The 12374-nt window shown below is 41.2% G+C and overlaps 1 protein-coding gene across 1 annotated transcript in view; it reads left to right on the top strand.

Annotated features, from left to right (window-relative positions):
- Nucleotides 1–12374, top strand: part of UBE3C (ubiquitin protein ligase E3C) — a 130761-nt gene that overhangs the window by 45263 nt on the left and 73124 nt on the right. The window contains exons 6-10 of the mRNA XM_036899701.2: nt 1735–1892; nt 4563–4716; nt 5126–5346; nt 5836–5990; nt 8641–8828. Of these exons, the coding sequence (XP_036755596.2) occupies nt 1735–1892; nt 4563–4716; nt 5126–5346; nt 5836–5990; nt 8641–8828 (876 nt within the window). The remainder of the gene's footprint in view (nt 1–1734; nt 1893–4562; nt 4717–5125; nt 5347–5835; nt 5991–8640; nt 8829–12374) is intronic.

Here is a 12374-nt window from a genome sequence, read left to right on the forward strand (position 1 = left end):
TGTAGCCCAGTGGAAGACAAGGATGGAGGCAACTGAGGTGAACTGATAGACCACCCAGTGGTGTGTGTGTATTTCACAGTCATCGGACAGGTTCCCGGTAGTAGTTCCATTGATGACCTGGATGGGAGCAGTGGGGGGACGGCCAACTGGGTCAGCTTCGAGAGGGATTGTAAGTAAGAGGACATGCAGAGAGTAGAGTTATGAGATGGGAATTGGTGAGGTTCTCTCTAACTTGGGAAGATCAGTAGCATGCTTGTTGATGACCCAGTGTGAGTGGGGAACGGATGCCGGGGGAGGTACTGGATCCCTGCTCTTAGTGTTGGGCCAGGGTGCCGCGGGATGGCTGGGCCAGGGCACAGCCCTGGGTGGGCACAGCTGGTGCGTGTCTTCAGGAAACCCAGCCCAGCGGAAAGATGGGCTAAAGGATTTGAGCACTTTTGAAAATATTGACCAATAAGCATTTGAAAAGTAGTCAACATCATAAAGAAACAGGATTACAAATTCAAGTCCCAATGAAGTACCATTAATATACCCATTAGAATGGCTGAAATTTTTTTTAAACATTGATACCAGGCATTAAGGATTTGGGGCAGCTAGGACTCAGTACACTGCTGTTACAGGTTTGGTAGTTTCTTATAAAGTTAAATATACATGTGACCCAGTGATTTCACACCTAGCAATTTACCCAAGAAAAGTGAAAGAGGGGGCTACACAAGGCTTGTCATCAGATGTTTGCAGCAGCTTTGTTTATAATTGCGGAAGACTGGAAGTGACCCAAAAGTGCGTCCCCATGTGACTAGACAACCAGAACGTGTTGTGTCCATGCCTTGGGATACTAGCAATAAAAGGACCAAGTTTTTGACACGTGTCAGATGTATCTCACAAAGATTTTGAAAGAATCTGGACATTAATGAGCACATAGTATGTGATTCCTTAAATATAAAATAGTAGAAAATACAAGCTAACATTATACAGAAAAAATGGGTTCAAGGTGGGTGAGTTGGTAAGGGATTGACACTTGCAGGCAGGAGGAAGCTGGGTGGGCTTGGGGCCCCCCACCCCTGTGCAATCCAGTAGATGCACCCTGTTGCCTTCTGTACATGAGTGTGGGTTATTGTATGTAAATTATGTGTCCCTAAAAGTTGATTTCAAGAAAAAGCATTGTCCATTTTTAAAGAAGACTTAGTTTTTTGACATTTAGACCTTCCCTTCTGCCTACAATTCTCATAGTGAGAAGGGAGTCTTTAGTGAAAATGGTAGGTGACTTAGGACCAGAAACACATTATTGAGTGTTCTCCTTAGGAGATGTTGCAGGAGCGGGAAGTTGCAAAGGCATCTTTGAAAGAAGTAAGAGCCCTTCTTAAAGAGACCCCTCCTGAGCTGCAGTGGGCGCAGCTTCTCCTGGTACCGCCCGCAGAGTCTCACACTCCTCTCCACTTGCTTCCTCTGTGGCCGCCAATTATTCTGTCTCTTCCTCTGTTATGTGCATTTTCATCTCTATAAACTCAGTGTCAACATGAGGTTTGGTCCAGAAGGACTCAGAGTGTGAGTGACCGGTGGTCTGGTCGTTTTCCCGGCCGCCTTGGACTTGTCCCAGTTTTCAGAGATACTCTTGCACTGAAACCACGTGGCTCAAACACGTATCATAATAAGTGAGTTGATGTGAGGAAGCTTCTGGTGGCATTTGCTATCCACTAAGTATATGAATTATGATTGCTTTGCCCCCTTTTACAGGTTACTGCAAAGCTGTAGTGATGACAGTCTGAATGTTGCACTTCCAATGAGGATGCTTGAGGTGTTCTCGTCTGAGGGCACCTACTTGCCTGTTCTACAAGATGCTAGCTATGTGGTGTCAGTAATTGAACAAATTTTGCACTACATGATTCAAAATGGTAAGTAGTGGATGGGTCAGAGCTGTGGGCTGGTGTGTGTGAGGTAAACGTAGGCCACAGCGCATTCCGAGCTTCTGTGGCAGAAGCATTACGGTCGGGTGAGGAGAGTGCCTGCTAGAAGCCACGAATACTAGTAACACCTGTCCTTGCTTCTGCCCACCCTATGCTTGGAAATGTGCATGGTCTCTTCACTTAAATTTTTCTATTGCTTGAAAATGAAGCAAATTAATACGTGCCTTCAGAAATTGTTCCAGGTGCTTTAATGAAATGCTTGAGCCTGCAGGTGGCAGCCAGGCCTTCCATGGCTGACCAGAAGCGTATTGAGTGGATAGAAGCGATGATACCACAGCCACACGAGATAAATCAATGGGAGAGCCTATCTTACAAAAAGTAAATCTTATACTAGCTCAGTAGAGGAGAGTAGAATATTTAGTTCGCTTGAATTTTCTTACTTAGTCTTCAAGCTTTTATGTATTGATACTCTTCTTAAAACTACTAAATTACATTCAGATAAAAAAACCTAGATCCGAAGTTCCTCTGAGGACACAGTATCATTTTGAAGAAAGATTATGAAATGCATATGATTTTTAAAATGTTGATGGTGAATTATGTAATACGAGATAAAACAAAAATTTGAAAAATCTGATTCCCAGTGTTCTTAAAGGTAGAAGGTCAAACACCTGAGGGCTTGGACTCTAGTAGAAGTTTTAGCCTTTAAAAATATATGTTATTAATCAAAGGAGCTATGGGTAGTTCTGGAAAGCAGTAGTTACTGATAAAAACATAAATTTACTTTTACTTTCTTGAAGTGATGGATTAATCTGTAATCTAGATTAAATCCAGCTAATTTAATTCCCAGGACTAAAACTAGAAAAATTAAATTCTTATACATCCCAATCTTACTGTTTGGTTTAGATTAAATTTTTTTAAAAAAACCTACTTAGTTTGTTGAAAAATTAGGGAGTTAAAAGTAAATTGAGATTTGTGGAATTTAATCTTTTAAAGAACAAATTAGTAGTAATTAATGGTCCATTTTATTAAGTGATGATTATGTATATTGATCTGACTAAGCATTCTATGAGAATGTTTACTTTTGTTTTCTAAAAGTAAAAGATTAACCAAAAAAATGTGTTGTTTTGAAATGTGTCTAGAAATAGGAAATGCTTCAAAAAATCTTAATGCTGAAACTGCTGCTTCTGGCATCTTCTGTGGTACAGCCATTTTTCAGCTGTTTTAATAAATAACTTCCTGACATTATTAGTCCATAAAATTAAACCATTTTATTTATTATAATTTGTATTGCTATACATTGTGTACTATGACTTGAAGTTTTTAACAATTCCTTCTGGACTTAATACTCTAGTCATGCTGTGAGTTAATCTGTTCAGTGTAAACATTTGCTCATGTTAATATATTCATGATGTGGTACTTAAAATCTTTTTCTTGGTGTGTTTATTTTTTAATTCTTGATGCTTTTACATCTTTTCAGCTTACTAGCAAAACAGCTTTCAAGCTCTGTTGGGTTTCCCTAGTAATGAGTCTGAAGGAGGTCAGGGCTGAGTGGGTCACAGAGGTCTCCTGATGGAGCACCAGGTAGCCACAGCTCCGTGGTCGCCACTCAAGGGCAGAGCACATGCAGGACTGCTTTCAAAACTCAGAGCAGGCGCATGGATCGTGTGCTTCCAAATGTGTCTGTACAATAATGAGATGTTCACAAACTGCACCTGAAGCTCGTTCTTACTACTTTATAAGAAAGGGGCGAGTGTTCCTGAAAGACTTTATGATTTGGATCATTGGTGATACTAGAGTTTATTCACTGCATGCCTAGAAATCACATCAAAGACTTAGAAATAAGGTCAAAGAAGTTGTTGTTTCTGCTAATATAGAAGTTGCTGTGAAACAGTTAAATTCCTCAGTGCCCACATTGTGGTCTCCAAAGATATCATTTCCTCTAAAAGGAATTTAAGAGTCTCTGGAGAAAAGGCTGATTCCAGGTCCTGGTCAGGAGATGAGAAGGTGAGACGGCCCAGTGGCCGTGGGTCTCTGGAGCCCATCTGCAGCTCACTGCGAGGGCCAGCGGTCATGCATTTTGAGTGTCAGTGAGGGTAGCAGCTGCAGCGGGTGGCAGGGCACTGGTGTGCGAGTCTATGCGTGCAGCGTGATATTTCTTAAAAACTGTAAAGCGCACTTAAGAGACCAAAAAATAATTTTACAACGTATGGGCTTATTTGTCCTGACTCAAGCAAACTAGTTAAACAAAATTTATAATATGAGACAGTTGGAGACTTGAACACTGACTAGATATTTCTGACATAATGAGTTACTGATAATTTATTTTAGCTGTCATAACAGTATTTTTAAGAAAAAGTCCTTATCTGAGATGATACACTGAAATACTTATATCTTGGGTTTGCTTTGAAATAATTGGAGGTGTAGGTGATCAGCTGTAGTTGGTAATTGTTGACACTGAGTAATGGGCCTGTGAAGTTTGTATTATAATCACTTCAAGCTACGAATATATTTGAAGATTTCCTTAATAAAAAGTTGAAAAAGAATTCATTTAAATTTGGACCTATAGAGATTTATAAAAAACATTAAAATATGACAACTTTTTTTCCTCATTGTAAGAAAAGATACCAAATTTTAAATATGTATTTTCTTTCCTTGTAGGGTATTATAGGTCTCTCTATTTGTTAATTAACAGCAAGCTTCCATCAAGCATTGAATATTCTGATTTATCTCGAGTTCCTATAGCAAAAGTTTTGCTGGAGAATGTTCTAAAACCGTTGCACTTTACTTACAACTCCTGTCCAGAAGGTGCGAGGTGAGGATGGAATCATTTATTGATTTTGTGATTTCACAAGGTCTGTATCTAACAGTAACTTGCACACATGATGCTACTTTATGGACTTGAAGGTCAAATTTTTACTTTCTTAATATAAATAAGTTTAAAGAAAAATGTACTTTATCTGGCCTGCACCCTAACACAAATTTATAACTCTGGTGACCTGGTTGTTTTCCAGCTTTCTCGAAGCTGTCACAAAAAATACAAAAACAGGGCGGAGTCTTCTTACTAGGAAAGACCCAAAGGTGACTTCGTTTCAGGGTGATCTGTTGGGTATTAAATGTGCAACAAAATAACTTAGAAGGACATTTTGAAAGTTAATTGTCATGAATGGTTTTATGAACAATATGTTTTGATTTTATTAAAAGCTGCCATTTTTCCTTTTCAGGCAGCAAGTCTTTACAGCCTTCACAGAGGAGTTTCTTACAGCACCTTTCACAGAGCAGATCTTCCACTTCTTCGTTCCGGCGCTAGCGGACACGCAGGCTGGCTTCCCGTACGAGCCCTTCCTGCACGCTCTGCTGTCGCTGGAGAGCAGGCGCTCGCGGGCCTGCGGCGGGGCACCATGGCTTCTCTACTTTGTTTTAACTGTTGGCGAAAATTTCCTGGGTATGAAATTCAAGGGGTTTTACCTGAACCCAGACAGGGAGTGTTAGCATATGACTCGAGAGCAGGTAATGCAGTGGCAGGCATCGTAGTATCAAGATGGCCTCTGGGGTAGAAATGTCATGGAAGTGTGTATTTGCTGAAGGACTGTGTTCTGGACACTGTACCTGGGGACAGTTCTCAGGCACAGTAGAAAAGTCTGCTTTAGATACATATTCTAAGGCCACACAGTAAAAAGCATTTTAGAGTTGAGTGGGAGAACCCCTGTGGGCTGCTTTCCCCACTAGGCTACATTTCTCAAGTGCCTGTTGTAGGATGACGGCATCTTCCTCTAATGTTCTAATACATACTTCTGTGCATGAATCATTAGAATTTTAATTCAGAAAGTTCTGGTTAGAAATGCTGCTCTGAGTGGGAAAAATAATGTGCATGAGTTCTCTGTTTCTTTCTGGTCACTTCTAATTAGATGTTGTACTTGGTTGTTTTACAAAGGGACCCTCTCTGAAGAAGGACTGCTTGGGTATTTAAGAGTACTCCAGACCTTTCTTTCTCAGTTGCCAGTCTCGCCTGCCAATACAAGCTGCCAGGATTCAGCCAGTGACTCTGAAGAGGAGAGTGAAGAGGCTGACAAGCAGATGAGCACCCCAGTAAGCCCAAGACTGGCCCTGTAGACACTCTGCCTAGTTGCAACGCCATCTTTAACTTTGTGTCACCCTTTGTTTTAATCACGGAAGTAATACATGAAACCGTTCTTGTTGTAAGCATTCGGACTGCATGAATCCCCCTCATCTCTGCTGCCACCCGGCCCTTCCCAGAGGCGGCCTTCCTCGTGCTTAGGGATACATGCTTCCATACCTTCTCCTGTCCATCTGCACAAGTATACATGGAGATACATAGTTCTGTGGGGTTTTTAATGCAAAAATAAGGTCATGCTGTGTATTAATCTAATTATTGCTCAGGAAATGTTTCCCATAAGCGAAATCATTGGGTGCAAAGTGCCTCGTTCTCAGGAAGTGTGCTTACTGTGTGCCAGGCACCATTCTGGTGTTCTAAGAATTTTCTAAATAACAGCTTTATTGAGACATGCTTTACCATAAAATCCATCCTGTTGTGTTCATACAGTTGAGTTGAGTCCTCAGTATCTCAGGGTGGTGTTGCGGCCATCAGCACCTATGTTAGAGCATTTGTGTCGCCCACAAAGAAGTCCTGTACACACCCGCAGCCCCTCCCTTCCCCAGCCCCGGAGAGACAGAAAGGTCAGATTCTGTCTTACCCTATATGTTAAAATTTATTTTAAAACTAAGTACATTGTCATATATTGTTTCTCAGTCTCCTCCCATTTCTTACCTAGCATTGTTTATGTGTATTTTCAAGGAACAAAAAGCTTCCCATTATATACACACACATAGTTGGTGTGTCTTTAACTTATGAATCTGCCACTGATCTCTTTTTTCTTAATTACATAACTGAAATAGCCTGAGGTGTGCCTGAGGTGTGACCATGATAGGTAAGTCTGACCCCAGGAAGAACACTCTGAGGGTGACTCACGTGTTCCAGGGGAAGTAAGTCTACAGGGTGCTGTGACTTGAAAGAGTGTTTGCACTGTGCCTCCGGGTGCAGACAGCTGACAGCAGAGATGAAAAAAGCCAAGCAATAAGAAAAAGAAAGATTAGTTATTGCTGGCCTTACAGCTGGTGGAGGGTGATTGCGAAGGGGCAGAACTGAATTTTTTGGTGGTTGCTGGAACTATAGCATCCTCAGGACTCAGAACTAAGTGTAAATTTTATAATACAGTCAAAAAAGAAGGGGGATCCTGTAGGTGGAATAAATGAAGTGTGTTTTTAGAAGACAGCTTTTTGATACTTAAGTGACTTCTAGAGAATCTGTGAAATTAAACTTCTATTTATGTACAATATAATTTGTATCCATGTGAAGATGAGGCTATGGGCTGTGTTTGCTGGAGGGATGTTGGGAATTCCTGCCTGCCTGTGGACACTTGGCACAAAGCAGAGTGTGAAGGTTCGTGAAACAGAAAAGGACGCTCAGGTGCACTGCTGTGGTCACACCTGACCTCTGACAAGTGCGGTCTGGCGCTTCATTATTGACATCCGTGGCGATCGTATGCCGCGTCCCTTCTCTTCAGTGCATAAGGGTCTCGGAGTCTGTTTACTGGAGTCCCATACGTTTATATTCCCCTTGTCATGGGTTTCTCTCTCCTTTCCTGTCCACATTTCACTTTAGAACTGATGACCCAGTTGTAAGCTGTGTACTCACAGGTTTAACTCAAAAATAATTTTTTATTTCTGAGTCAGATCTTTTGATGTCTGCTTATATATTGCCTTTTCTTTTCCAGGATACTTAATTATGTAGGATCTACCTTGATTGTATGAGGTTTTTCCTAGAGTCGGATTTCACACTCTAAACTCTTAGGTTTCTGAATAACCTGTTGATGATTGTTGATACATAATTATTTTAAACAAAATAGTTCTTGTTCTGACACCTTTTATTAAGTGTATCTTATTTAGGATTCAAGTTTGGCAGATAGAATTTATTACCTTTATCTCTAAAACAATGTTTTATTTGGTAAATTAATAGAAATTACATAAATTATATCCATCCAAATTTCCAAACAGTGTAGTCAGCCATACCCAGTGTCATATATATATTCACATTTGTATATATTCATATATCACACATATAGGAAAAAATATGTATCTTTGGGTAATACCCCAAGTAAGTAAATTGCATAGAGTATTAGCTCAGGTTTTGTTCAGTGAATCAGATCTTCTACAAAAATTATGATATAAAGTAATAGATTTTATGTATTTCATTTGATTTTTTATAAAAAGAAGGTCTTAAATGTTCTATTTTGCTTAAACTGTGATCTCAAATAATTTAAAATGGAAATTCTATCAGATGATAATGTATTTTCACACACTTTTACATTGCTTAGGACAATGTAGTATAAAAAAATGTTAAATGAACTTTTCTTAACATGTAAATACTAGAAATATTGCCACATAAGTAGGCAAAAACTGTGTAGTCCCAGTTCCTGTGTTCTGAGCAAAACTGGTGTCTAATACAGAGGTTGATGGTTGCTCTCTAGAGGATTTCACATCACTTTAATGGAGGCATTAGTAGAGATACCAATATGGTCATTGTGATGTGGATGGTTTTTACATCATGTCTATCTTGTATTTGCACTTGAAGAAAACTCAGGTTTCATACGTGTTTGTGTTGTAGAGGTAACTGCAGACCGCATCACTGACTGGGCTGCACTTCTCTGGTGTGTTTTAGGAGGATGGTAGACTGTCGGTGTCGTACATAACAGAGGAGTGCCTGAAGAAGCTGGATGCCAAGCAGCAGACCAATGCCCTGTTAAACCTGGTCTGGAGGGACTCTGCGGGCGAGGAGGCCTTCACGCTGATGGCCGCCGTCTGCCACACGCTGATGGTGCAGCATCGCGTGATGGTCCCGAGAGTCAGGCAAGTCTGCCCTACCTCCCTGCTGTGCGGGCGCTCCCTGGGCGCGCTTCCTCCCCTCGGGTTCTTCTGATCTCGAGCGTTTATCGGTTTTCCTGCTATTTGCTGGTAGAACATGATAGGATTCTATCTACTGTCCAAGCATTCATGGCAAGTGAAAGCTTGTTTTTCTTTTCTGAACCAACTCATACTGTTTGAATCCTTTTCCTTTTAAGGCTCTGAAGTGCCCTGTAGTATGTTAACAAGTCACATAAGCTCATTTGCTATAGTACCTGGGAAGTGAAAGAGGTCAGTCCCAGCCCCATTGTAACAACTGAACTCATGCCTGCATCATGGAGCCAGTCTTTGGCTCCTTTGGGGCTTTTTCAGGGCTCTCTCTTCATGAGATTGCCCTTGATAGTTTACTCTGTCACTTTGAAATTTTTGTTTTTCAAAACCCAACTTTTGAGAGAGACAGAACAAACAAGTCAAAATGTGGCTTATTTGTGCTTAGGTAAATGTGTCGGTAATCTTGGACCATTTTTCCCCCTCCTTTGAGTGATAGTTTGGTGGTGTCTTGAGAATTTAACACAGGAACAATAGAGTACCGTGTAAAAGCCTGTGGTGGTTGTGCTAGGAGCTGGTGCTGCCACATCAGCAGCCTGCTGCGGTTTGTCACCCCGGCTCATCCTCTTCTCTTGTACAGACAGGTGGCTCAGGAAGGCATTCTTTGAGATGGCCTGTAGGTACGGAACGCCAGCAGCTCAGCCTGCCCGCTAACAAGGCACTGTCTAGCCTGTGGGGTTTACTACTGCTGGAGAAGTGGGACATGGGTGATCTGAGGGCCACAGTGGCTGGGCCTGGACACCCGCTGTTAGGGCTGCACAGAGTCCTTCGCTCTGAGTTGTAATGAGCTCTGGTTTCAGGTTCACCAGTGAACTGCTTCCAGGTGTTCAGTGGGTAAAGGAGCTTTCTACGTAGCCTTCATTTTATGAGTATAGCACCTATTTCCTCTAAGAAACTACTCTAGGAACTTTAGTTGTGGTTAAATATATTTGGTTTCAATTATTTGGAATGCAGTTCATAGCTCATGAAAGAGAAGCAGGCCTACTTATCTGTTGCAGATTATAACTGCTTTCACTTTTTCTTAAAGGTATTTGAAAGATGATTAATAAATTCCTAGGCTGAAAACTCTCAGCTTCTCCTTGGCTCAAAGTACTCCCTTGTTTTTAAGGTTGGGATTTGCAATTTTAATTAGTTTCACATTGATCATCAGGCTGTATAAAGGAACGTGGAGGCCCTTTTTACATTGATACGAAAAGATTTCCAAGATGTTTATCTAAGTGAAAAAGGAAGAAGATACAGAACAATGTGAATAACCTACTTTCTTATCAGAAAGGGAAAATGCAAGAATCTATACTGATAAGTGCATAAAGAAACTTGGAAGCATTCATAAGAAATTCATAGAAGTGATGACTCACATTCTGGTTGTGCTGGAGAGGTAATAGGCAGAAGAGAGTATAGATTTTTAACTGAATACTTTTTAATGGGGTTTTGAGCTTTGCTTGAGTTAAATTTAAAATTTTTAAGATTTGAGTAATAACTGAGTTGCTAGCTTATTTTCTAAGGAAATTTGTAGCTCCTACCTTTGGACTTGGAAATCTGAATAAATACTTGGATTTGAAATTCATGCTTCCTTAAGAAAACCTATTCTCTCCTTCAAACAGGAGCAACAGTAACCAGTTGTATTGTGAGAAGGTAAAGGAAGGCAGGTGCTGTCCCAGGATCAGAGAGATGACCTGGAAGGCTGGGTGTTCAGTAGACAGCGAGGATGGCCCGTGACAGGCGCCCAGCTTTAACCCTGGCTGGCTCAGGCTCAGCACCTGGGTGCGTAGCTGGCGGCGGCCTTTGGTGGAGCAGGTCGGGGCCGTGCAGCGGGAGAGCCTCCCTGCGCTGCTGGCTTCCCGACCGGCCCCCTCCCTCCTGCGTCTCCTTCGCGCGCCTGCAGGACACCATTCTCATGCACTGCCAGGACTCAGCTTCCTCCTGGCTCCCTCTCAACTTTGTGACCTTCCTTTTCTGTTCAGTTCTCAGTCCCTTTCTTCTTGGTGGCCTCTGGGTGATGGCTTTCACACCGGTGTCTTCATGTGCTTCCTTCCCACTGCCTCGGCCCTGGTGCATCATCTTGTCCTCGCTCCACATAGCACTTTTGAGCATTCAGTTACCGCTCTAACTTTATTTCTGGCCACACAGTCCCTTCGGCCCAGCCAGGCTTGCAGGCTTGCGCTGACTTGATGCTGTGGTGCTGTCTGCTCTGTGTGCCTGTGCTGGTCTCGTATCTCTGAAAGGTGGTCATCTTTCAGCAGCCATCCTGAGTGTATATGCTCAGATTTTACGTGTAATTACAAGTTACACTGAAACTCGTGTCATGGTGGATTCTCCCCATTAGAGTGCTGCCTGCTTACACTTAAGGTGGGTAGAGGGTCATATCCTGTATGCTTAGCTATTTTGTTTCATTGATACTTAAAAATGTTGAAATGGAATTTTAAAGGTTGTGTTTTAGGAATGAGAAAGACCGATACTATAATTTACCTGTAGTTTTCTTAAAAATACATCAAATCGTAAGGCACCACAGATCAGTTTTAATACAACACGTGCTTGATTTTTCTATCAAAAAACTAATAGACAAGCCAGCTTAATTTTGTGTGGTGTTCTTCATCGCTGTGACTTAGACAGTACCAGGGAGATGCACCGCTGCTCTGTACTCATCTTCCAGCACTGTCACGGAAGAGTGATAGCGGGTGCTCCTTAGCTCCTGATTGGTGAGTTCCTGTTTTCCATGACTTGAGATGGAATAATTATGCAAATGACTTCCATGGAGAAAAGCACAGATTTACGTTTTCTGTGTTTCAGAATTACTATATACTGTTCATGTTTGTGTAAGCAGATTTTAATAATATTTTGGAAAAAATACTTGATGTACCTACAGAGACAAAAAGATTACTTTTTTGCCTCTTAGTGCTTGCTTTTATTATCAATATTTTCAGTATAATCAACATATTTAATCAGCTCTATCCATGTTAAGATTTGCATTCTATTATAAAGGACAAATTTGTGAGCTTTTTAACATTTGAACACAATGATTTTGTTATTAAATCTGTTTTGAAAGCACATTATAGATTATGAACTAATTGGCTGTGGTTATTGTTAGACACATCAAGTTAGTAAAGTAGGCTTGCTTTGGTCACATTTTAGTGTGCTTTAGTCACAATTTTTAGTGAGTTTTTAAACTTCTGAGAATTTTCTGAATGCTTGTTAACAGTAACTGATTCATGGAAAAGACAAGTAAACTTGGAAGAAGTAAGCACAAATAAAGGCAGGCACAAAATTTTTTTGTTTTAAGAATAGTGTGACAAATAGGGCAGGGCTGTCAGCAAAGTGTCCAGGGTTACACATGTGCAGGCCCTCATTTTAACTAAGCCGGGGATGGGGGGCAACCCTCACTTTGATTTCGCTCATCTCAAAGTCAGGAAGTCTGTTTAAATAGTTACAGCGTATTAACACAGCCGT

This window comes from Manis pentadactyla, chromosome 7, assembly GCF_030020395.1.
Source record: "Manis pentadactyla isolate mManPen7 chromosome 7, mManPen7.hap1, whole genome shotgun sequence".
In the NCBI taxonomy this organism is placed as follows: domain Eukaryota; kingdom Metazoa; phylum Chordata; class Mammalia; order Pholidota; family Manidae; genus Manis; species Manis pentadactyla.